Source organism: Wyeomyia smithii, chromosome 1 (genome assembly GCF_029784165.1).
Source record: "Wyeomyia smithii strain HCP4-BCI-WySm-NY-G18 chromosome 1, ASM2978416v1, whole genome shotgun sequence".
In the NCBI taxonomy this organism is placed as follows: Eukaryota; Metazoa; Arthropoda; class Insecta; order Diptera; family Culicidae; genus Wyeomyia; species Wyeomyia smithii.
The window spans coordinates 182,679,702-182,703,653 of record NC_073694.1 but is presented as its reverse complement, the minus strand read 5'-3'; the positions used below and the strand labels follow the sequence as shown (position 1 = coordinate 182,703,653).

Genomic DNA, 23,952 nt, shown 5'->3' with positions numbered 1-23,952 from the left:
GTCTCTATGGAAACATCGTTAATTTACGTTAAATCAGGAAATGATCGATTAAACAAGAACAACGAATTGGTTGGTTGTTGATATGTATTGAGAATTTATTTTCAATGCGAACTTGTATAAATTTCGATATGTTAATACTGGCTTTAGAATCTTATATTAAAACTGACAACAAAGTACGGAAAAAAAAAAAACTATCGCTAGAGCGTTGTCGTTGTGTTAAAATACTTTTCGTTTCGAAAGGAAATTGCTTTCCGTGGAATGTCTACTCAGTAGCAGTAGGATGAATCGGTTTGGCACTTTGCCTCGAACCAGCGACTCATCCATCGGTTCTTGGCACTCATTTTTTCCTGATCGACCGGTAGATGATCGGCCTTTGGCACGGGGAAAATTCGTTTCATATCTCCTCGGTTCAGGTGCTCTCGGTATGCACTGTGCAACTCCTTCAGATCCGCACCGCTGAGACAGCTGACACAAAGGGAACATTCCTCCGGAGCGCACGATTCGGCGCAGGGTGCTTCGGAACAGCGATTCGCATGAACCACGATGTTTTTGAGCGAAGAAATCATCGCTTCCGCATCTGTGGTACGTTTGCGGAAAGACTCTCGGTATAGGTCGGATCCCACGCCAACAAGGCGCAGAAAATTATAGATGACCTGTTCGTACAGAAGACGATTGGGTTTGAAGTGTGCGGACGATAGATTGGGACTCATGTTTGCTTCCATTAGAAAGACACGTAGCGTATTATCTACTACTAAATCGAAGCGCATCATTTCGAAAAAATTGCGCTTGCTAGTGTAGCGGGGCAGGATATTGGCCAGCAGAGATTCTTTGCTGAGAATAGCTAGTCGAATGGCATCTTCCACCTGCTCCCAGATGGTAGCTGGATCACGACCAATACTGCGAAGGTACGCGTCGAAAGATTCTTTCATGCCAAAGCCGAGTTTGGTGTAGAATGATGCTAAAGCTGGCACCTCCCAAGTGGGCAGATAGTCATCCCCTACTATATATTTGTCCACATTATCCGCATCGAATGGGTAGTATTTTACAGGACAGTACCGGAAGAGGACATCACCCTTGTAGATGTATACTCGCAGTGGGTCAATCGATGTGATCACTGTGTACACTCCGATGTCAAATTTATAGCCATCCACTAACAGTGGATCATCAATGAACTCCTGAACAAACGTTTCATTGTTGCTCAAATCGATCTCTTCCGGTTTTTTTATTTGAATATGTCGATGTTGATTATTCTTTTGAACAAATAGTTTGGCTGGGTTTCGCAGGGCAAAGTCTTTAAATTCTTGCGCTTCGCTTGGTAGTTTGAATGCCTTCGGAACATATCGTATTTCCGTTGTGGATAAGTCTACCTTGTTCGTGATGTAGCCCGATCCGGGGAAGTGGTTCACCAGCTGGTGTGGTTTCAATTGGTGCAGATTGAGCTTTCTGTAGGGATAATCGTGAGCCCACATCAGATCCCATCCGTCGGTCGTGTTGTCGATCTGCTCCAGTCCTAGCCTCTGGAGTACGTTGTGAACGTGAATCAAATGACCACCCGATGGATTACGACCATAGATTACGTACTTCGGTCTCTCTGTGGTTCCGCTACGGATTATCTTTTCTATGATTTTCGTTTCGGTTTTACACTGTGATTGTTCTTCAGTCAGATTCAGCATATTGGTTATAGCATCTTTTGGAAGACATTGAGTTAGGGTGGCCGCGAGAACAGTTATAATAAAAAACAGTAATTGGCCGCGCTTCGTTCGTAGATCGAAAAAACAGTTAAGCTGCTCCACTTGGGGAGCAACTAGAACCGCAGGTTTCGAGTCATCTGAGAGCTTATCCTCGTTCTTTAATTTCGAAGAAAATTCTTGCTGAAATTATTTAAAAATGAAATCTGTTTGGTATACACTAATCCTAAACGCAGTACCTTTCTTCTATCCGACTTTCGTTTTTCCGACATGTCTGCCAGCTTCTAGCTGGAATGTAGGTCAAGTGCTGTCGTGTGTTTTCTGATTGCACGCGCGTGAGATGAATATCGACCGCTCAAAAATAAGCATCAATTAGCACTTGAAAACTTAGACGTTAGTATGTAAACTGGTTTGCAGATACTACGAACCACATCGTATACTGAGCGACCGACCGGCTTGAGGGAATGTTAGGCACTATCGAGTCGGTCAATCAAACTGTACAACAAAACTTATTTGTTGTCAAACGTCATGCTCGAATGATTGGATTAACCATGCTGTAGACGCCATGCTGGAAAGCACATTTTTCGGTAAAGTTTAATCACCCGAATTCACATAAAATAAAATGTTCAAAATATTTTACGACCCTCACGATTCTGTTATTTACAATATATTTTGTCCTAATGTTAATAATATATATTTTCAAGGTGGCTGGTACATCGAATTGAAAATAATTAGAGATAAACTTCTTTTTCTCCCCTTAATCACACTGGCGAGGTATAGGAAAACCGTGCCCGTATATGCAATAATTCTAGGTAATTGGTTCAATAATTTTTCAATATATGAACATTGAATATATTTTTACCTCTATAAAATCAACTCTACCATTGCAACCGTGTAACGTTTGTTATTTTGCGAACGTGCCCCGCATCATCAGCTGTCAGCCGAAAAAGAAACCGAAGGCAAATCATCAAAACACACGGTCGCCTAAACAAAAAATCACGCTACTAACAGAAGAAAAACAAAACAGCACCCGAGTGCGTACACGCCGTACATGCGCTTTTAGCGGCTGCAGTTGGTATAGCAACCGGAGGATTCTTTGTTTGCCTTGCTTGCCTTTGCCACGCCACGGCAGAAGAAGTCCGTGAGTGAGCGAATAATATCAGCTGATTTCCAGGTGCAGGTCGGGTCGGGTGCGCCATAGTTGCAATGTTTTACGTGATCGGACTCGGGTTGGGAGATCCCAAGGACATTACCGTGAAAGGATTGGAAATTTTACAACGATGTCAACGTGTTTATCTGGAATCGTACACATCCATTCTGACCTGTGGTCAGGAGAAGCTGGTAAGCATCGCTAATTAAATCGTGAAAGAACGTGTTTCCGCATGATGACGTTTGATATCATTCTAGGAGGAATTCTATGGACGAAAGCTTATACTAGCGGATAGGGAACTGGTAGAACAGGGTGCCGACGTGATTCTTTTCAACGCCGGTGAAGAGGACGTCGCTTTTCTGGTGGTTGGAGATCCTTTCGGTGCTACGACCCATACGGATCTGCTACTGCGGGCCAAGGAGATGAAAATCCCCTCGATGGTTGTACACAATGCTTCCATCATGAATGCCATCGGGTGCTGTGGATTGCAATTGTACCATTTTGGCGAAACGGTCTCAATCCCATATTGGACTGATGACTGGCGTCCTGACAGCTTTTACGACAAAATCGAAGCAAATGTAAAACATGGACTGCACACGCTTTGTTTGTTGGACATTCGAGTGAAAGAGCCAACACTGGAATCTTTGACTAAAAAAGTCCGCGAATATCAGCCACCGCGCTTCATGAGTTGCAGCGAAGCTTCGGGCCAGCTATTGTGGCTAATCCGCGATCGAAGAAAGAATGAACTGACACTGAATCTATCTGAGCAAACGGTGGTAGTCGGATTAGCTCGAGTTGGCCACGAAACTCAGCAGATCAAGGCGTGCACCTTGAAAGAATTGAAGCACAGCGACATGGGCGGACCGCTGCATTCGCTCATCATTCCGGCACCGCAGATGCACCCGATGGAGACCGAGTATTTGCAGCAGTTCTGCGAAGACGACCTAAAGCTGTTACTTGAAGAAGCCATTCGATCCGAACCGGCTGACATGTTCAAACTGGACACCACATTAGACAGCAACTCAGCTAGTTGAAATTTGGAACTCCATGACGGTTTATGTGCTTTGAAAGTCGAATAAATGAAAGCTCAACCACATTTCGGCCTTGAAATTTATGCTAATATCATATCCCCGCTTGGCGTGACAAAACTAAACAGTCTAGCCAAAAATAAATTAAGCGGTCAATTCGGTCTTCGCACTTTTGCCATCAGGAGAAAGGTTGAAAGGGTCAAGGACACAAACTTTTATTTTTTGTCTATATTGCCTCATTATTCACTTGTTATATGAATATATATATGACTGACCCGGCAAACTTCGTCCCGCCTATTTTAGTGTTTAATTTAATAATTTTAAACATTTCAAATTCATTCATTCCTTGCGATTGGATTATATCGTTTAAAAATGATTGGTTTTATCGGAATGAAAACATCCTCGACTTTTGGCTTTTGTACATGACCTCTATTCCGGATATATATTGGGTGCATTTCAGTTATTTTTGTTGTTTTCCAGAAACTGAAAGTGGCCATCTTCTAATTCAAAATGGTGTCCAGGGTCAATGCTTCTCTACATCATTTCGATTACGGACATATCCATATGTAGTAGTATTCGGTTATTTTCGGCTGTTTCCCAGAAGTTGCCATTTTTCAATTCAAACTGTTGTCTAAGGTCAATTTATAGCTCCTTGCATCATTCTATAGAACTCTGTACACAATGTACGTGCGAAAGACGGAACACAACTTACGTTTAAATCCGAAAAGCTTCTGGAAGTTCGTTAATTCGAAGCGTAAGGAGGAAGGGTTACCTTCCAGTATGTTTTTGCTGAACAATGAAGCTTCAACGAATGACAGTAAATGTGACTTGTTTGCCAAGCACTTCGCTAGCGTGTTTAATACGCGGTGTGCTTCACCCGATGAGATTGCCACAGCTTTGGCTCCTGTTCCGGCCGACGTATTCAATACCGGAATCCTCACGATTACTAACGAAGAAGTTGCCAACGCCATTAGAAACCTAAAACAGTCCTTCTCCCCTGGACCTGATGGTATTCCTGCTGTACTCCTGAAGAAATGTGCTGGAAGTTTAGAATTACCGCTAACCGCCATTTTTAATCTCTCCTTGTTGAGACATCAATTCCCTCGCAGCTGGAAAGAATCATTGATGTTCCCGGTGTTTAAGAAAGGTGACAAACGAAATGTGGAGAATTATCGTGGGATCTCGTGTTTGTGCGCTTGCTCCAAAGTTTTTGAAGCTATAATTCACCATCATCTTATGTTCAGTGTAAAAAACTACATTTCTACTGTGCAGCACGGGTTTTTCCCGGGTAGATCTGTATCTACTAATTTGTTAGAGTTCACCTTTTTTTGCCTCCGCGGTATGGACCGAAGCCTTCAAATTGATGCTGTCTATACGGATCTAAAAGTCGCGTTGATCACAGGCTTCTTTGTGCCAAGTGCGACAAACTTGGAGCTGCAACTGGAATGGTAGAGTGGCTAGACTCTTACCTACGTAATCGTATGATTGCTGTTAAGCTGGGCTCGTCGCAATCCACTTGGTTTAGCAACAACTCCGGTGTTCCGCAGGGTAGCATACTTGGACCGCTACTTTTTTCATTATTCATCAATGACGTTACAAAAGTTCTTCCACCTGGCACTCGATTGCTGTACGCGGACGACACTAAAATTTTCCAACTTATCGAGACTGTTGTGGATTGTCGCAGGCTTCAATCGCTGATTGACTTGTTCACTGACTGGTGCCTCCGCAACTACATGCTGACAAGCGTTCCAAAGTGTACCGTAATCAGTTTCCAGCGCAAAAAACAGCCGCTGTTGTTCGACTATCGCATTGCTGGCATATCTTTGCAACGTAGTGATTTTGTCAATGATTTGGGTGTTTTGTTGGACTCTCATTTAACATTCAGGCAGCATTTTACCAAAAACATCATATCAAGAAGACTGGGAACTCTACCTGAGATTGAGCGACAGTTTTGGCAGCGCAGTCTTTCGAGTAAAAGTGGAACTGACGCATGCTAGTGTGTGTGCTGGCGATGCGAATGCAAGCCGATCGCACAGGCTGGACCACCACATACGCCCACTCTGTCTTCGCAGCGATGCAAACTTCCACTTTTAATAGATGGAGTGCGCTGTTTGATTTGACGCTTGTCATTTGTATGGAATCGATTCAGAGATGCCAGTCTTCTAGATATGATGTTTTTGATTTTACGATGATCATCACCAAAGCAAATCGACAACTAGGTCTTATCTTCAGAATTGTAAAGGAGTTCATCGATCACGGCACCTTGCTAACTCTCTACTGTTCTTTGGTGCGCTCAATTTTGGAAACGGCGTGCGTGGTGTGGGACCCGCACTTTGATGTTTGGATTCAACGAATCGAGCGCGTTCAGAAACTTTTCATCAGAAGGATCTGTCGTACATTGCCTTGGAGAGACCCTGATAATCTGCCACCTTATGAAAGTCTCTGCTCATTGGTTGGAATCTCACCGCTCGAACAGCGCCGCCAAGAAATTATTGCCGAAACGACACACAAAATCTTGACGAATCGGTATGATTGTCCTGCTATTCTAACTTCGCTGCAGCTGTATTGCCCACTTCGCCCACGACGTAGCCAGCATTTACTGCAAACTAATGCGCACCGCACAAACTACGGCTTGAATGAACCTGTTCGCCGAATGACTCTGGTATACAACCGGTACTACGATAATTTTAATTTCTAGGTTCAGTAATTTATTGTGCTCGATGAAATGTTTGTTAATTTATATTATTTTCGTTATTGTATATTAGCCATGTAATACTCGTAAAAGATGCTGGGTTTGTATGCCAGCTTGATAGTTGCCTTCATGGCTTCTCAAGGCGGCTTTTCCCAGCCACATATATATTTTTACTCATTAAGACTTAAGTCGGATGAAATAACCAATAAATGATAATAATAACAATAATAATAATAATTCTGGATACGGTGATACTCATATTGGGTGGTATTTGGTCCTTTGGGCTATTTTTCAGGAGCCGTAAGTCGCCATCTTGGGTTTAAAAATGGCATTTGGAGACAATTTCTGGCCCCTGAGCGTCATTCTGGTTTAAGAAACACCCATATTGGGTGTTATTTGGTCATTTTCGGCTGTTTTCCAGAAACCGGGGGTTACCATCTTCGAATTCAAAATGGTGTCTGTGGTCGATTCTAGCTACTGTGTATCATTCTGGTTCCGGAGATACTCATATTGTATGGAAATTGGCCATTTTTGGCTGTTTTTTTAAAAACCGGAAGTTGCCATCTTACAATTCATAATGGTGTCTGAGGTCAATTTTCAGCTTCATGCTCGTTCCAGAGATACTCGTATTGCATGGTATTTGGTCACTTTAGGCTGTTTTCCGGACACCGGAAGTCGCCATCTTACAATTCAAATTGTTGTCTGAGGTCGATTTGTGGCTTCAGTGCGTCATAACAATCCCGGAAATACCCATATTGGGTGGTATTTAGTCATTTGCCACTGTTTTTCAGCAACCGTAGGTCGCCATCTTGGATTTCAAAATGGCATTAGAAGACAATTTTTGGCCTCTGAGCGTCAATCTGGTTGAAGAAACACTCATATTGGGTAGTATTTGGTCATTTTCGGCTGTTTTTCAGACACCGAAAGTCGCCATTTTACAATTCGAAATGTTGTCCGAGGTCGATTTGTGGCTTCAGTGCATCATAACAATTCCGGAAATACCCATGTTGGGTGGTATTTGGTCATTTGCCGCTATTTTTCGGAAATGGGAAGTCGCCATCTTGGTTTTCGAAATGGTATTTGGAGACATGCCAGAAGAAGGAAGGGTGTCGGAACATTATGGACATGTTTGTTACACCTAAAAACATTCACCTGCCAAATTTGGTTATATTCGCTTGATTGGTTCTCGAGCTGTGCGTAATTTGAGTTTTATTTGTATGGGACCGCTCCCTTATAGAAGAGAAAGGGGTGTCAAACCATTATGGATATATTTGTTACCCCTAAAAACAATCACCTGCCAAATTTGGTTCCATTTAGTTGGTTAGTTCTCAAGAAAAGCAGAAATTTGTGTTTCATTTGTTATGAACCCCTCCCTCACCGAAGAGGAAGGGGAGTCGGACCACTATGGACATACTTGTTACCTTCAAAAAACATTCACATACCAAATTCGGTTGTATTTGGTTGATTGGTTCTCGAGCTGCGCGGAATTCGTGTTTCATTTGTATGGGACCCTTCCCTTGTAGAAGAGAGAGGGGTGTCAAACCATTATGGATTTATTTGTTACCCCTAAAAACATCTACCTACCAAATTTGGTTCTATTTGCTTGGTTAGTTTTCGAGATGTGCAGAAATTTGTGTTTTATTTGTATGGGACCCCTCCCTTCCAGAAGAGGGAAGGGTGTCGAATCAACATGGACATATTTGTTACTCCTAAAAACATCCACATGCCAAATTTGGTTCCATTTGCTTGGTTAGTTTTCGAGATGTGCAGAATTTTGTGTTTCATTTGTATGGGACCCCTCCCTTGCAGAAGAGGGAGGGGTCTCGAAATATCTTAGTCACCTTTCCTGGCCCCTAATACCCCTATACACAAAATTTCACGCCGATCGGTTCGGTAGATTCCAAGCCAATATGAATCAGACAGACAGACAGAGCTGCATTTTTATATGTTTAGATATGGTGCTCATGTAATGCGAACTAACTCACAATACATAGTACCTACTATGGATTCTCAGGTTCAATGAACGTTATTATGATTTTAGATGGGTTTATCGTATCTCAACTTATTGAAAGTTTTTTTGAATGTTTTGTGAATCTGTTCTGATATCGTACTCAAATCCGAGACTCGATTTTTACCATTGTTATTCCGCGTTTTAAATATTGCCATAGGGATTTTTGTAATCTGTCTTTCGTGCTACGAACTAAATTTCAATAACGAAGATAATTTTTAGACTTAATAGTCTTTCCTCATGGTTATAATGAAAAGTGCGCCGGACCTTTATAACTACCGTGATGTTAAATGTTTCTTAAATGAGTCGTTGAGAGCAAAAGTGGTACATGTGCCATTAAGTAAATTTTTCAGGAGACGCGATAAACGAAAATACTCAAATAGTAAATTATTTCCAACAATTTTGTTCAACATAACTGCACTAAATCATTGCTGGAAAGATTTCAAAATACGGTGCATAAAAGCATAACGAGTTCTGGTTGAGAAACTTACACAGATTTCAATGGAAAAACATGTACCACTTTTGTTCTATTGGAAAAATAATGACAATAATGCTCAGTAGAGATGGCCGGGTTTGATGTTTTTCAAACCCGTACCCGATCCGAACCCGATTTTTCTTTCGGTCGAAACCCGAGCCCGACCCGAACCCGGAACTTTTTTTTTCGTTCAAACCCTAACCCGACCCGAACCCGAAAATTTTATTTCTTTGAAACCCGAACCCGACCCGAACCCGAGATTTCATAGATTTTATAGTCGGGTTTCGGGTTTTCATATCCAAACCCGACCTGAACCAGACATTTTCAAACCCGAACCCGACCCGTACCCGAAAATATTTTTTTGCACAAAACCCGAAACCGACCCGTACCCGACACTTTCAAAAATTTATAAACCTGAACTCGACCCGAACCCGTCCACCATCTCCATCTCTAATGCTCAGTTCTGTTAAAAATGATGTCGACGCAATGAGCCTTGTGCATGCGCCTACTTGAATGCCACATCGATATACAGCCGCTCCATCTACTCCAACGGTCGTTTCGAGTAATGGACCGACACCAGGTCCGCCCAAAACACTGCGTCTTCGGCCTTATGGTATTTCTTGATACACGACGCACCTTCCGGCAGGCACTTCTTACTACGAATTTCCCCATTCACGGCCAGTCCGGAGCGAAAAAGAGCAGCTTTGACATCCACTTCTCGCTGATTGTCAGCCACAGCAGCACCTTCTTCAGGAACTTGGTGTGTGAAATGAACTTCACCTCGGTGCTCACTTCTTTCGTGGGAGAAGTAAAATACTAAGTGCCCTGCCATGGGCACTTAGTATTGGGCAATAAATTCGTTTGAACCATATAAGTCGCCAGGTTCTGACGAAATTCGCCCAATCATGGTTCAGGAATGTAGAGGGAGTTTAACTTCATGCTTAAATGCATGTTTAAAGCAAGCTTGAGACTTAAGTATATTCCAAAAAGTTGGCGACAAGTTCGTTTCGTCTTCATTCCCAAAGCTAATAAAAAGGATAAAACGAGCCCAAAATCATTTAGACCAATTACTCTTTCGTCGTTTATGTTGAAATTGATGGAAAAACTTATTGATAACTATATAAAGCTAGAATATCTAAAACTAAAGCCTCTAAATAAATACCAATTTGCTTACCAAAGTGGTAAATCAACAGTAACAGCGCTTCATGCGCTAGTAACGAAAATTGAAAAAACAATTGTAGTCAAAGAGATTATGTTATCTGTGTTTCTAGACATCGAAGGCGCATTTGATAATGCATCTCATAACTCAATGAAAGATGTAATGAGAAAACGTAACTTCGACATAACAATCGTCGATTGGATATTTGAAATGTTACAAAAAAGAGAAATAACTTGCAATCATGGAAACTCAACAGTCACAGTAAAGGCTGCAAAGGGATGCCCACAGGGAGGGGTTCTCTCACCCCTATTGTGGTCATTAGTAGTTGATGAGCTGTTGACGCAACTAGAATCACAAGGTTTTGAAGTAATTGGTTTTGCGGACGATATAGTAGTTATAGTTCGTGGAAAATATGAACACGTAATCAGAGATAGACTTCAACATGCCCTTAATCTAACCACAATGTGGTGTGAACAAGAGGGAATATCGATAAATCCGAAGAAAACTAATATTATTCCATTCACACGCAGGAAAAAAACTTAAAATCCCTGATTCGTATCTCAATGGAACGAAATTAGAACTTTCTCTAGAGATCAAGTACTTAGGAGTAACCCTAGATAGCAAATCAATTTGGAACTGACACATAGACAAAGTAATAAGTAAGGCTACAAGTGCCTTATGGATTAGTAAAAAAACTTTTGGTATTAAATGGGGATTAAAGCCGAAATTGATTAACTGGATCTATACGGCTATTGTCAGACCCAGAATAACATATGCCTCCCCAGTATGGTGGCCTAAGGCAAATGTTAAATATGTTCAGAAAAAGTTGGAAAAGTTGCGAAGACGATTTCCATCACGGGAGCAACTCGAAGTACGCTTTCAAAAGCATTAGATGCTATGTTATGTATACTTCCATTGCATTTATTTGTACAATTGGAAGCTGCGAAAAACGTACTAAGGCTACAAAGAACAAAAAAGTTCCGTGAGGGAGACCTTAGAGGACACCTTAGTGTTCTTAAAAACTGCAAGACCAATGCGCTGTTAACTCAGGAAGACTGGATGGATAGGCAGTATAACTTTGAACGACTATTCCAAGTGACTGAGCCAAGTCGCACTGAATGGGAATCAGGAGGGCCTAGTATTCAACCAGGCTCAAGAGTTTTTTACACGGATGGTTCCAGGCTGAACAGTAGAGTTGGGGCTGGGGTAACAGGTCCCGGAGTCAACATATCGTCAGTTGAATTAAATACTGGCACAACTCAAAATTTTGCAGTTTTGAGTTATTGATGACAAACGATGCCAAATACTATGAAGTTTCATCTCACTAGGACCCGTTTCAAAATTCACAATATTTCCAGAAATATAAGTAGATGTGCCTTTATTGCACAAATCTAAAATATCCCTAAGAAAACAGGAAAATGAGGTTATAATTCTCTTAACTTGCTTATTACATGCACATGATAGACCCAAACAAGTTCAGTAAATATGGGATATTATAAAATTGGATTTTTCCACGAAAATGAAAAAAGAAATTTGTGACGCAAATTTTCAAACGCGTTTTTCTCGAAACTATGAATTTTGAGTTGTGCCAGTATTGAATTCAACTGACGATATCTATACCGATGGGTGAATGGCCAACTGTGTTTCAAGCAGAAATACAAGCAATAACTGAATGCGCTATAGTGTGTTTACGACGCAACTATACACTCAAAATATTTTTCACGTTATTGTTACGTGAAATTTCCTGTACTTATTCATTTTCTGTCAGTTTTCATGATTTTTGTGACAAACATAACATCTACGTGAAAATCACATGCATACTATGTTTTATCACGTAGTATCTACGTGAACTTGGCAACGTCAAACAGAATGAACTCTCCGTGCGAAAATATACAAGAATTAAAATGGCGAAGCTGTTGTGTAATTCGGTCTCTGAACATAAAATTGATTTCATCGATGGCTTGCCAATGAGTGAGATTTAGGAAAAACCATAATTCGACATGGAATCTTTAGCTTACAGATTTTGTACAGATTCAGTTCAAAGATCCAGGAGTTACCTGAACATAAACAGTAGCAGCTAACAGTAATTATAGACGGTGAATGTCTTAATATTTGTCAGTTTTTATGTCGTTCAATCCATTTTCGAATTGGAAATTTTGCATGCCCGTGCGATTTATCTAGCAACATATTTCAAAAAATTCTGAAATCTAATTTCTCTCTTAAGAATTTGGGAAACCACAATCGAAATTAATACGTTTCATAAAACGTTGTAGCTATCCGTTAATCAAATGCTTTTCATTTTGCCGGTAGTTAAGTTCTACGTGAAAATCACATGAAACGCATATGTCTACTGAATAATATTCACAGGATAAATCATCTCACCAGATCATGATGAACTCAAATGACAATCACGTAAAATCTACGTGAAAATGACAGTGGAAAATATTCACATAACTTTTCCGGTAATCATAACGTGAAAAATATTTCGAGTGTAGACATGCAAATATATGTATTTTTTCGGATAGTCAAGCTGCTCTGAAAGCACTGAAATCCGCTTCCTGTACTTCAAAATTGGTTTGGAATTGTATTCAATTACTACAACAGGCAGCTAGAAATAGTGAAGTGAACCTATTGTGGGTACCTGGACATTGTGGTATTGAAGGGAATGAAAGAGCTGATCTGTTGGCGAGAAATGGATCAACGCAACCATTCATAGGACCAGAACCATTTTGTGGGAATTTAGAAGGTCCCCTTAAAATGGAACTCAAAAAGTGGGAAAAATCAACAATAGATAACATCTGGAAAAACAATGAAACAGCTCGACAGTCGAAGAGATTTATATCACCCAACAAAACAGTAACTCAAAAACTACTCTACAATCTCCAAAAAAAATCTTTGTACCTTCAGTGGCCTTGTGACGGGTCACTGCTCAAGCAAATATTACTTAAAGCAGATAGGTATTGCAAGATGATGCCTGTCGCTTCTGTAACCTAGATAGAGAAACCTCAGAACATTTACTATGTGACTGCGAAGCACTCTAACAAAAGAGGAAGTAATTTTTTGATAAAAACATAGTACAACCATTAGATGTTTGGATGACTTTTCCAAATAAGGCAGTGAACTTTATTCGTTCAATAATACCTTATTGGGACGATGCCTATAATCAGCAAGTGGAAACCACTCAATCAAATAGTGGTAGCACACCCTGATGAGGCTTACATCAAACGGTGCCCGCCACAATAGATCAAATAACTGGTCGCAGTGGAAAATGTACCCAACAGAAAAAAAGTGCCCTGCCAGTCGTTGCCATCCGGGGTGAGACAGATCTCGTCGACTATCACCACCGGCACGTCGCGATTTGCCGGAAAAATGAGTTTTTTTTTGTAAATGCCTTTACCTTTTTTCGACAGCAGTAGAAAAAAATTTCAAAAAAATTGTTGTCACCAGTTACTAACAGTAACATTTATTTCCTTCCGAGTCGCTTTGCAAATATTTCAAAGGCTATTTGCATATAAACATATTATAATCAGATTTATTGCAAAATTGTCGAATGAAGTCAGATAAGATAAGCAATCTTATATCGTAAGTCTTACCAACCGAAAATTAAATAAAGATGGCTAGCTATCGTAATAAATTTAAGGTGAAACGGGACGTGGTCGCGATCAACTCGAATTTTGCAATCTAATTTTCTCTGGATTTATGAAGACAACGTACATGAAACTTTTATTAATTGTTTTCACAACTGTTGCATGCCTGAAGTAGCAATTTGAGTGCTGTTTATTTAGTTGAAGCCGATTTTTTTACACTCAAACTACAAAAGTAAAAAAACTCTAATCTCAAAATTGTATAGGAAAAGACCACAATCCCGTTTCACCTTAAACTATTATGCATTCATTCAGTTGTCTAGATAACCTTCATGAATATTATTAAAAAAAAAAAATGAAATTTACACATTGTTAGCGCCTTCGAAAACAATGTCGTACATTATCATTACAAAATTATGACTGCGTAAATCAAATTAAGCAATGAAACTTGTACATATTTCTATCGATTTCAATGTGCTGGAACACGAAATGCGCGGTCAGAAAAAATGTAAATAAATAGAAAAAAAAACAGCTAAATTTGCTGTGGTCCATCTACGAGTACACAAACCATAAAATGTTGCTCCCCATTGCCAGTATTTTATGGTATGAAATTTTTATTGCGACTCTGGCAAGTGCTGATTACAGCATTCCGCAAATATGCGCCATTGACGGTTCGGATACAAAAAAAAACAGGATAATAATTAATTTATGCCTGTACACTAGATGTCAACAATTCATTGTCATGTGAGTGCGTCGTTAACAAATACAATATATCATAACATTCTGTTTTTATCTATTTATTTCTTCACTAAACCTTCAATCTGATTACATAAGTTATATTTTTATCTCAAACGTAGTGCTGTTATAATTGTCATTAAAACTGTCATTACTTCCGCACCGTTCCGGCGCTCTGGTTGCGCTTCCGCATATGCTTCGGCAGTACTCTCATCAGCGAGGAATCGATCTGTACCGGCATGGTGCGCTGACGTGCGATAAACAACTTCTGTGCATCCAGCGAGTTTGCTTTTTTCTGCTCGCTGCTCAGTAGGCGTGGTTTTTCATCTGAAAAATCAAAACAACAAGATAAAAGCAAATGTTTTGTTTACGGAACTAAGTATTCTCGCGTGGTTATACAACACGCACTTGGAGACAATTCCTACTAACTTGAGTTCGGCGAACCGCTGTCTTTGTTTTCCTTCTCATCTGAGTTTGGTTTTTTGTCAGCTGACAGATCGCTAGGTGTTGATGTCGGCTCATTGGAAGCTTTTTTCTCCGTGGATGCTGGGTCGGATCTGGCGGACTCGTCATCCCGTGTTGAATTCCTCTGTACGGCAGTTCCCCGCGTCAACGTTGTTCTGCGAGCTACCGTATCGGTTTCGTCTATGTTCAAACTCAACATTGGGCGGCGAAGACTCTCGGGACGTCCATTCTCATTTGAATCAAATCCTTTTTCCGGATTTTTCTGATCTACTTTCACCTGAATTACACCCGAATAATCTTCCAAGCTTTCCGTCGAGTGATCCTCGGTGAAGGTACGCATTGTACTGTGATAGTCTCGTAGCAGCTTTCGTTTGTTCGATCGGAACTGTCGATAAGATCTTTGTATCGTTGATGCTGCCTGCGCTTCCGCTTCCTTGTGCTGTTCTTCACGTTCAATAAACTCATCGAGAGACCTATCAATGGCACTGTTGCCAAATGAAGCATACGGAATGTTAGTTTGCGATCCTTTTCTTAGAACGCCTCGATTTGCGTGAACCGTCGTCTGTGATGCCAGGGTTGATTCCGTATCCGTTGACATTATCGTTTCCAAAGCCGTCTGAACATTGTTGTCGTCTATTGGTGCCACTTCGCGATCAGGTTCAGAGTAGTCAGAATCTGCTACCGAAGTCGAACTTGCTAGAATTTTATTTCGGATATTCCCAATATAATAACCGTCAAACTGATCTTCGTCCTCCACGTAATCTGGGTCGTACTTTCGAAGGTCTACATAATTGGAATTCTGCCTGGATAGATCCACATTTTCGGTCATACTCCGCCTAATTGGAATCTTTTGTCGGTGATTCTCCGGTAGACTTGAATCATCTTTAATGTGATGCATCTGATCTAACAGTTGCTGGTTACGACTCGTAGCTGCTTCCATTGGATTAAATATGTCAACATTTGCGTCGTTCACCCCACCACTAGAACCGGATTCATCTGGTTCTTTAGTGATGGGGCCGTCCTCTAAAAAATCATCGGTAAAAGCTCGCTTGGTTTGCTCCCGTCGGGTGTCGGTTGGTGTTTCTTCCGTTATTACAACGTCTGCATCGTCGTCCTTTTCCACACTTTCCAATTGTGCGATGGAGCTTTGTTGCGGGCGTTCCGTGTTTTCCAGTTCTGTTTTCTTCAGAGAATAGAACAAAGCCTCGGCTGAGTTCTTGTCAAAAGAGGCCAAATCTACCTTCTTGATCTCTTCGAGCTCAGCACTGTGAGTCTTACTGCCGGGCCTAGATTCAGACGATGGAACTTCGCGTTGTATGCACGGCTCCTCTACCACTTCTTCTTGGGACTCTACAGCGTCATCCAGCTTTTCATCCGAACTGTTAACTTCATTCTCTTGTGCCTCGACAGGAGTTTCTTCAACTTTTTCGGATTTCAAACTACTACTTTGTCCAGATTCAGGTTCCGTATTATCAGCATTTTCGTTGCCAGCAACATCATTCTCAACAGATGCAGAATGTTCCACAGGCTCTCCCACGACTGCCGCATTAGAATCCTTCTCTAACGATTGCTCTTCCTCTTGCTCCAGCTGGTCTGCACTATTGACCGACAGTTCACCTTCAGGCAGCTCCGATCCGTCAGCCTCCGATTCTTTCGCGGACTCCTTGGAAATTCCCTCGGATTGCTCACTAGCATTGATTTCGGACTCCGATTTCTCCTCAGAAGACTCTTTTGGTGTCGATGATTTTGGCAATACCTCGTCCAATACCGGCTCATCTGGCTTTTGTGGTGAATTTTCTGATTCGTTGGATGCGTTTTCTGCTGGTTTATTAATGGTTTGCTCTGAGTCGGCAGGAATTTCTTCACCCGAACCCGATTGTTCACCCTGCTGCTGCAGAAGTGGGTCTGAACCTGGCTCATCTAAAGTTGATATATTTTCATTCGGCTTTCCATCGCCTAGTAACGCCTCTACGGGCTTCTCATCGGAATCATTGGTGTTCTCTTTTACCGCTTCACTGGCATCGGTTTTGTCTACACTTTGCTCGGCCTCGACTTTCAGCTCTTCCTTTGATTCAGGTGCTATATTTTCACTGAGATCCAAATTTTCAGTGGAGCCTGCAGGCTTTCCGTTGTTTTCTGCTTCTTCCGCTTGACCTGCTGCAGATTCTAATGGAGCACTCTTATCATCATCTGCAGGAACATCGTCTGATGGAGGTTCGTCAGCGGCAAGTTCTTCTACTTGCTCCAGAGTTTCACCATCGTTCTGATTACTCACATCCGTTGATACGTTTCCTGCATTTCTATCAGATTCGTTTGCTTGATTCTCATTCTGATCAGAGGTTTTTTCTGCAGGACTTTCACTTGTTGGTTCAACTTCTGGCTCGCCTGGTTCTTCAATGGGAACATTCGGTAAGTCAGATATTTCTTCTTTCGAGGATTCTGGATTGGTAACCTGCTCTACCGCTTCCTCTGCATCAACCGTATCCACTGGTGCTTCTTCAGAAAATGATTTTGCAGCAACAATCACTTTCTCATTTATATTTTCACTTAATTTTTCTTCATTCGTTGATGATACATCTTCGTTTTTCTCACTTTCCTCAAGTGCATCCTTTGAGTCTGAAATATTTTCTTTTTGAACGATATCTTCTTCGAGGTCGACCTGTTCGTCAACTTCTTTGTCCGCAGCTTCAGCTGTGCTAGGCGCTGATGTAATCTCATTCTCTTTCTCACTTACTGCATCCTCATTCTCATCTACAGGATAGGAGCTCAAATCTTCACAATTAATTGGGTGTGGTAAGTTATTTGCCTTTTCTTCTCCCTCTATGGTTTTTTCATCAGTTTGATCTGACGTTACGGCGGCCTCAGTAAGCACAGTCAACACCGAATTTGCGACGGCCTCAGCATCGACACTGAGTGCTTTACTCATAGTAACCATTTCACCTGAAATCTGTCCGTTCCCTTCCTCAACAATATTTTCATCTGCTTTTTGAGCGCTTTGTTTTTCTTCTGACTCTTCATTTTTGTCTACAGATTTGTTCGATTCTTTGGATCCCTGTTTTCGCAAGCGTTTCTTGAGTTTCCCCCGGGAGGCAGCTTTCGCACTTCCACCGCTTTCCTCGTTATCCCCATCGCTAGCCATCCGAGCCTGGATGCCACTGGAAGAACTTCGACCTTGACCAGCGCTTCCGCTGCTCGAATTTCCACTTTCATTGCGGCATTTTTCCCTATAGTCGGCGTACACTTTATGAGCAGTAAAATGTTCATAACCCTTATCCAGTTCGCCGTCACGATCGCGAATTAAACTTTCGAAATATTCCGCCGCGTGAACGTAGATGTTCTTAGGTTTTTCCTTGATAACACTCTTTGCTAGACCTTTCATCAACTCCGGAAGGCCATCCGGCACCGTGGGCGTCGTAATAGGCATGTTGACTTTAGTGCACTTCCACCACGACCGAAGTCTCGATTGAGAATGGACTTCGAAGGCCAAATCTTTTCCCGAAGCAACTTTTCCAGCGCAGTACTATAATTAATGATATGCACGATTGTTTCAATCGATGAAGCCTTGCAAGGGACTAACTCACCGAGTTCCTAGCGCGCCCAACAGAAGTACTCACTAGTCCCTGTAAGGATGCAACCCCTGGGAGGGCTAATTAATTTTCAAGGGTTAGCTAGGTGTTGCCTTGGATACGCTCGCGCAACAACAAACACAGCAAGCGCTGATGTTTTGGGAAGCATAGAAACCGATAAAATATACCGCACACAATGGCTTCGAGGAAAATGTGGTATGTAGTCACTGACCGGCCGCATATATTGTCCTTTGTGGCTATCATGCTAATGCCCGCGAGGTCAACATGGTCAGTACAGCGAGATGATTATGAGATGGACATGACCGAAATAACGGCACGACCAATGCAACACAAAAAAAAGAACTAGAAAGACGAGGTCAATGTTTAGCAGGCGCGTCACCCTTCTACGTGCGCCACGTGGAATGAAAGCAAAGTTTGGGTTTTGTGGTTTACTGTTTCTTTTTTCGCGTTATTTCTTAATTTTCAAGTATTATGCTTGGAAATTAATTCTAAGTGATTTTCAAACAGAAGATTCTCAACTTTGTCACAGCCTTTACACAAAAGTTATTTTTGGTGAGTTTTTACGCAGACTTTACTGTCATTTTTGATACTCAGCACACATTTCTTTGTTTGTAGTGTGGTTCAAAGTGGTTTTCCCATATGTATTTAATTTTTATTTGCTGATACTAGTGTGAGTGAGCATTAAAGTGAAACGGGACGTGGTCGCGATCAACTCGAATTTTACAATCTATTTTTTCTTGATTTATGAAGACTACGTACATGAAACTTTGATCAATTGTTTTTACAACTGTTGCTTGCCTGAAGTAGCAATTTGAGTGCTGTTTATTTAGTGGAAGCCGATTTTTTTACGCTCAAACTACAAAAGTAAAAAGAACTCTAACCTCAAAATCGTATAGGAAAAGACCACAATTCCGTTTTACCTTAATGCAAGCTGGTAGGTCGCTTAATATGACATAAAGTTATATAAAAATCAGGATTTTAATTAGGTTTGGAATTGGAACTTAGTCAAAATCAGAGATGCCAGATGCTGTTGAGACATATCTGCAGCTGCTCGAAAAAACGAAAAAAAAATCTGCTTGAAATATGAAAAAAAAACTATCCGTGCTTCGAAAAAGTTTCGCTCATGCAGGCAAAAATCTGCACACATTTTGAGAAAGTCTGCGCAAATATAAAGAGACTTCGATAGAAATCTACGGGAACTTTTGAAAATCTGTAAATATCTGCGAATCAATAAAAATCTGCACACGGACTCTAAAAATCTGCGTTTTGCAGATAAATCTGCACATCTGGTATCCCTGGTCAAAACAAAAGAGTTCGATAAAGAAAAGCCTTTTACGCTCTAAAATTTACATGAGGCATTTTTTGTAAATGTCATTGAATCGAGTAGTGACAAACTGCCTAGATGGAAAAAACAAGAACTCAACGTTTGTTTTCATTACAATGTGCACTTTCAATGAATAGGATAGTTTTCGCAAGCATTTGAAATGAAATATTGAAGCCGTGATGAGTTGATGATTGGTAAGCAAAATTTTGACGTTTGTAGTCCCCTGAAAAAAAAAAAAAAATAGTAAGTTTTGACATTTTATTTTGTTAGTTTATTTAGGTTTCTCGCTAAATATTCGTATACCTGGCCTTGAGTTTTCTACTAATATTGCCCATTCACATGCTTGGCAGGTTCTTAAGCTCCAGTAAAGCGTACTCGTACGCATTTATTGTTTTGTACAGCCAATATCAAGAATATTATGTGAATTACTATGCAACTTGACAGACGTAAATAATGCACTTTGAATTAGTTTTGCTCAAAAGTCCAAATTTATACCCTTAAAATTTGAATCTCGCAGATAAATGCATGATATTTCCTCCCGGCCGCAATCAATTTATTGCAGATGATTTTCCCCCGGAGGCATCATCTCGGCTGCATGAAATTAACACGATTTATTTACGATCAAAGATAAACGGTGGCAATATTTTTTTCTAAGCAGTTCCACAGACGGCGTTTCGTTTCACGCTGGTTATTACTGCAGATGATCTACTACTGTTTTTTGTTATAAAAAAAACCAATTAAAACATAATCAAATTTCTCCTAATGACTCTTGAGGAAGAGCTAATCTCCCGACCTTGGCACTTTTTGTGAAGTTGTTAATTAATAGTCCCAACGATATTCACCATACGCCCACACAGAAAAGTTTAAAAAAAGAGCGTGTATATCATCCGGTCCTTCGTTCGCCAAGAATTTCAAGAGAGCACGGTATAAATTACACTTCCGTCTTGGTAGACCGTGGTGTCGCCTGAATTCGTGAAGCAATCAATCGATTTCAACCATCCAACGGTCGCACGTTTCATGAGTTACGACCGTCTGTCAGTGGCAGAATCAACAAACATTCGATTCTTGTTGAATCATAGTAAATTATACATTCCACAACAATGTACCTGCGAGAGAGTAAACAACTGTATCAGCCACCGACGGAATCCGGATTGAAAATCCATCGTTTATCCTATACGGTGCAGGTTGCTCTTTTCGGCGGAGCGTACAGGTAAATATTTGTCTGATGGCGCGTACGATTAATCATCTACGCAGCCAAGCAACTGTCGGTCGAATTTTTAGTTTATTTATCAACTCACCGCCTGCTGATCCGCGTGGTTCGCCGGCAAACGATTTTCATTCCATACTAGTGACGATGCTTTGCCCTCCTTCCTTGTGCGAGCGCGGGTGGAACAGAGTCTATTTATAGCGTGGGACAGTTGCCGGTTTGCTGTATCGTATGTCCGCCACTACTGGTATGGAGATCGGGTTGGAAGCTGTTTCTCCGCTTGTCCCCCGTGCAACATTCGAAGTGATGACACCGGAAGCATGGCTATAGGTTATGTGTTTAGCATTTTTTGGCGTGCTTGTGCGCTTGACGTGTATGATCCAAGTGTCAAGGTCTAAAAGTTAGTGTTTGTGCTTGATTGGCGGCAACCGACGAACCAATCAAATACGAATGACGATTCTTGACCGCAGTTGCTCAAAAAACTACTTAAAATGTTTCTGTTTTTGAATTTCGCATAGATCGCTAGATTGATCGTAAAAACTTTTTTGACTAATAATCTTAAACTGATGCATGTTTGTTCGCTACCGGTGTGCAGTTTCCCATGCATGTCACCATGCCGATTGAGACAACCATTTTCGAGAACAGACGTCATACTCAATTTGCCCTCAACCCGTCAAACGAGCAATTCCGACGATGATGCCGATGATGGGCGCATATAATATACTTTACACTCGCTTGCTGCGGCGGCTGCTGACCGGGACCCAGATTGAATTGTGTGTTTCCCGACCTTACCGGCTGCTAAAATTGTCTTTTCAGCTTTCAACAAACAACAGCACAGCGGAGATAAATTGAATTGACGTCACCGGTGAATCTACGCATTTGACCAGCAGGCCATGGCTCTAACGGTGGGAAAATAGACGGAAATGGCACCCGCCATATAGAACAATGGATGTGCAGCACCACAGCATACTGAGTTCGTGTGATTGACGACCGGATCTTTGGTGCTGGAGGAGGCGCGTGGTGTTTTGAATGGCAGACTGCATTTCGGTATCTCGACACTATGATCAAACTTCTACCTTTTACAATTAAAATTGATGACTTTTACTTACTTTTAAAATCATTTGAATTAAAATTTTAAAATTTGAAGTTGTTTTGAGGGCAAATTATTTCAAGAAGTTTATATAGCGATCCAAAAAAGGTTGTCTTATGAATAATTTTCGGATTAAAGATTTTGATGTTTATTTTCAAACGTTTAGTTTTAGACTTTTCAAACTATTCAATTTTTCAATTGTTTGTTTTTTATTAGATTCCTGAAAATATTTTAAACTCTTGTTTGATATATGGCAAACCTAGCCGAATTCATTACAAAAAATTGACAAAAAAAATTGCGTAGTCCCAATTTGTTACCTATCCATCAGTCTATTCCGTGTCTCCCCACTTATCCTTTTATCACGTTTAATTCTACAGTACTGAATTCCTCTTGACAAAATCAGTCCTTCTATTCACTATATTAATGCTCATTCGGGAAAGAACGGTCCTCATAGTGCTTTGTTTCCGCTCTTTTTGTTTGCTTTTTTGTAATTGATTAGTTATTGGTTTACCGATATGTAGTTAGTAATCGATTTGAAAATCATCAATGCATCCGCCCAAATGCTGGTTGCCTTGTTGAAAGAAATTGTCAAGCCTTGTTGAACTACAGTTTTCCTTGATTGGTCGCTCAATGCTTGCTTTCCCTAACACGGTCGACAGAATTTGCATGCACTCTTACTGTTAAAACTTGTTTGCGCCGCATAGCGCCGCATTTGTTCCATTCTTGTTCAGTGATATCATATTCATATGTGCGAATTAAGATTCGGTAGCACTTCAACTCCTCATTAACGCAAATTTAAGATATATTCAACCCAGCTGCTAGTTCAATTGCTTTTTTCATTGAACTAGTAGTTTGACAACCTGCATCAAAAGTCAAATCAATTCGCCATTACCGCTTGTGGGAATCTGGATACAGTTCATTTGAAATGCCAAACGAGGGAAAATTACAATACTGCCGATGGACGATCAACGTTTATTCGCTAGAAAATACGTCCATTTCCAAGTAGGTTTTTACCCCATAACTCCCGGATACCCACCCAAATGAAATGCTTCTAACTTTTTCAATGCATGACCGATTTTGGATCTTTGCCCATCTAAAGATTGGAAAATTTATATATGTTTAGCATCCGGAATCGACAGAAACCTGGGACCATGTTTGGTTCCTGTAAATCCAGACCATGTTCTGGTGAGATAAATTTGTACAATTTTCTATAAAACCGAACAGCATTGGTATCAACAGTGGTGGGCACCGCTAACCGAAAATTTAGCGACGCTAATCGCTAACTCGCTTACCGGAAAATTTAGCTCGATAATCGCTAAACGCTAAACGCTAAACCCACATTAGCGGAACTTTCGCTAATCGCTAATCGCTAACTTTTTAATATGTAAATAGTCTTATCACTATATTTATTGCTCATGTTTTGTAAGATTTGGACCACTTTGATCTGTTTTGGTTAAACAAACGAAAACAATTACTTTTTAAAGCTATTTACAGTAAGAGGTCCACGAAACGGTATTCATATTTGATTTTGTAAAAACAAGAATAACAAAAGTTATTTAGCTTGTATTAAAAATAGATACTCTTAGGAATGTTTTAATAAAAATTCAATTATTATCTGAATCGAAAAAGTAGAACCAAAGTTCTCATATTTTCAAGCGCATTGCAAGTTACCAAAGTTCTTGGTGTGCCAAAAATTCAATCTAGACCCGATCAGAAGAGCATAACAAGAAAATTACAAAATTCTATCAACACGAGATACA

At 40.7% G+C, this 23,952-nt stretch overlaps 3 protein-coding genes across 4 annotated transcripts; 1 reads left to right on the top strand and 2 right to left on the bottom strand.

The window, feature by feature from the left end:
* Positions 1–70: 70 nt before the first annotated feature.
* On the bottom strand, positions 71–2,236 carry LOC129720189 (probable tubulin polyglutamylase ttll-15). The gene is made up of 2 exons (XM_055671636.1): positions 1,928–2,236; positions 71–1,871 (listed from the first exon to the last, which is right to left on the bottom strand). The coding sequence occupies exons 1-2, from the start codon at positions 1,958–1,960 to the stop codon at positions 267–269; spliced, it is 1,638 nt and encodes a 545-aa protein (XP_055527611.1). The 5' UTR covers positions 1,961–2,236; the 3' UTR covers positions 71–266.
* Positions 2,237–2,405: 169 nt separating this feature from the next.
* On the top strand, positions 2,406–3,934 carry LOC129720198 (diphthine methyl ester synthase). The gene is made up of 3 exons (XM_055671645.1): positions 2,406–2,500; positions 2,623–3,029; positions 3,096–3,934. Exons 2-3 carry the CDS (start codon positions 2,895–2,897, stop codon positions 3,870–3,872), a joined length of 912 nt encoding a protein of 303 aa, XP_055527620.1. The 5' UTR covers positions 2,406–2,500; positions 2,623–2,894; the 3' UTR covers positions 3,873–3,934.
* Positions 3,935–14,542: 10,608 nt separating this feature from the next.
* Positions 14,543–18,634, bottom strand: LOC129727322 (microtubule-associated protein futsch). 2 transcript variants are annotated; one of them, XM_055685051.1, is made up of 3 exons: positions 18,566–18,634; positions 14,949–18,504; positions 14,543–14,846 (listed from the first exon to the last, which is right to left on the bottom strand). In XM_055685051.1, the coding sequence occupies exons 2-3, from the start codon at positions 18,406–18,408 to the stop codon at positions 14,671–14,673; spliced, it is 3,636 nt and encodes a 1,211-aa protein (XP_055541026.1). In that variant the 5' UTR covers positions 18,409–18,504; positions 18,566–18,634; the 3' UTR covers positions 14,543–14,670. The 2 variants fall into 2 exon arrangements, with proteins under 2 accessions (XP_055541026.1, XP_055541037.1); XM_055685062.1 differs by having other exon boundaries at positions 14,707–14,846; positions 14,928–18,611.
* Positions 18,635–23,952: the final 5,318 nt, after the last annotated feature.

Excerpts from the sequence above, each read along its gene's own strand:
- LOC129720198 (XM_055671645.1), top strand. The coding sequence starts at position 2,895 with ATGTTTTACGTGATCGGACTCGGGTTGGGAGATCCCAAGGACATTACC. Across the intron at positions 3,030-3,095 it reads CCTGTGGTCAGGAGAAGCTG|GAGGAATTCTATGGACGAAA; the intron begins GTAAGCATCGCT and ends ATATCATTCTAG.
- LOC129720189 (XM_055671636.1), bottom strand. The coding sequence starts at position 1,960 with ATGTCGGAAAAACGAAAGTCGGATAGAAGAAAG. Across the intron at positions 1,872-1,927 it reads GAAAGTCGGATAGAAGAAAG|CAAGAATTTTCTTCGAAATT; the intron begins GTACTGCGTTTA and ends AAATAATTTCAG.
- LOC129727322 (XM_055685051.1), bottom strand. The coding sequence starts at position 18,408 with ATGCCTATTACGACGCCCACGGTGCCGGATGGCCTTCCGGAGTTGATG. Across the intron at positions 14,847-14,948 it reads CAGCGGTTCGCCGAACTCAA|ATGAAAAACCACGCCTACTG; the intron begins GTTAGTAGGAAT and ends TTGATTTTTCAG.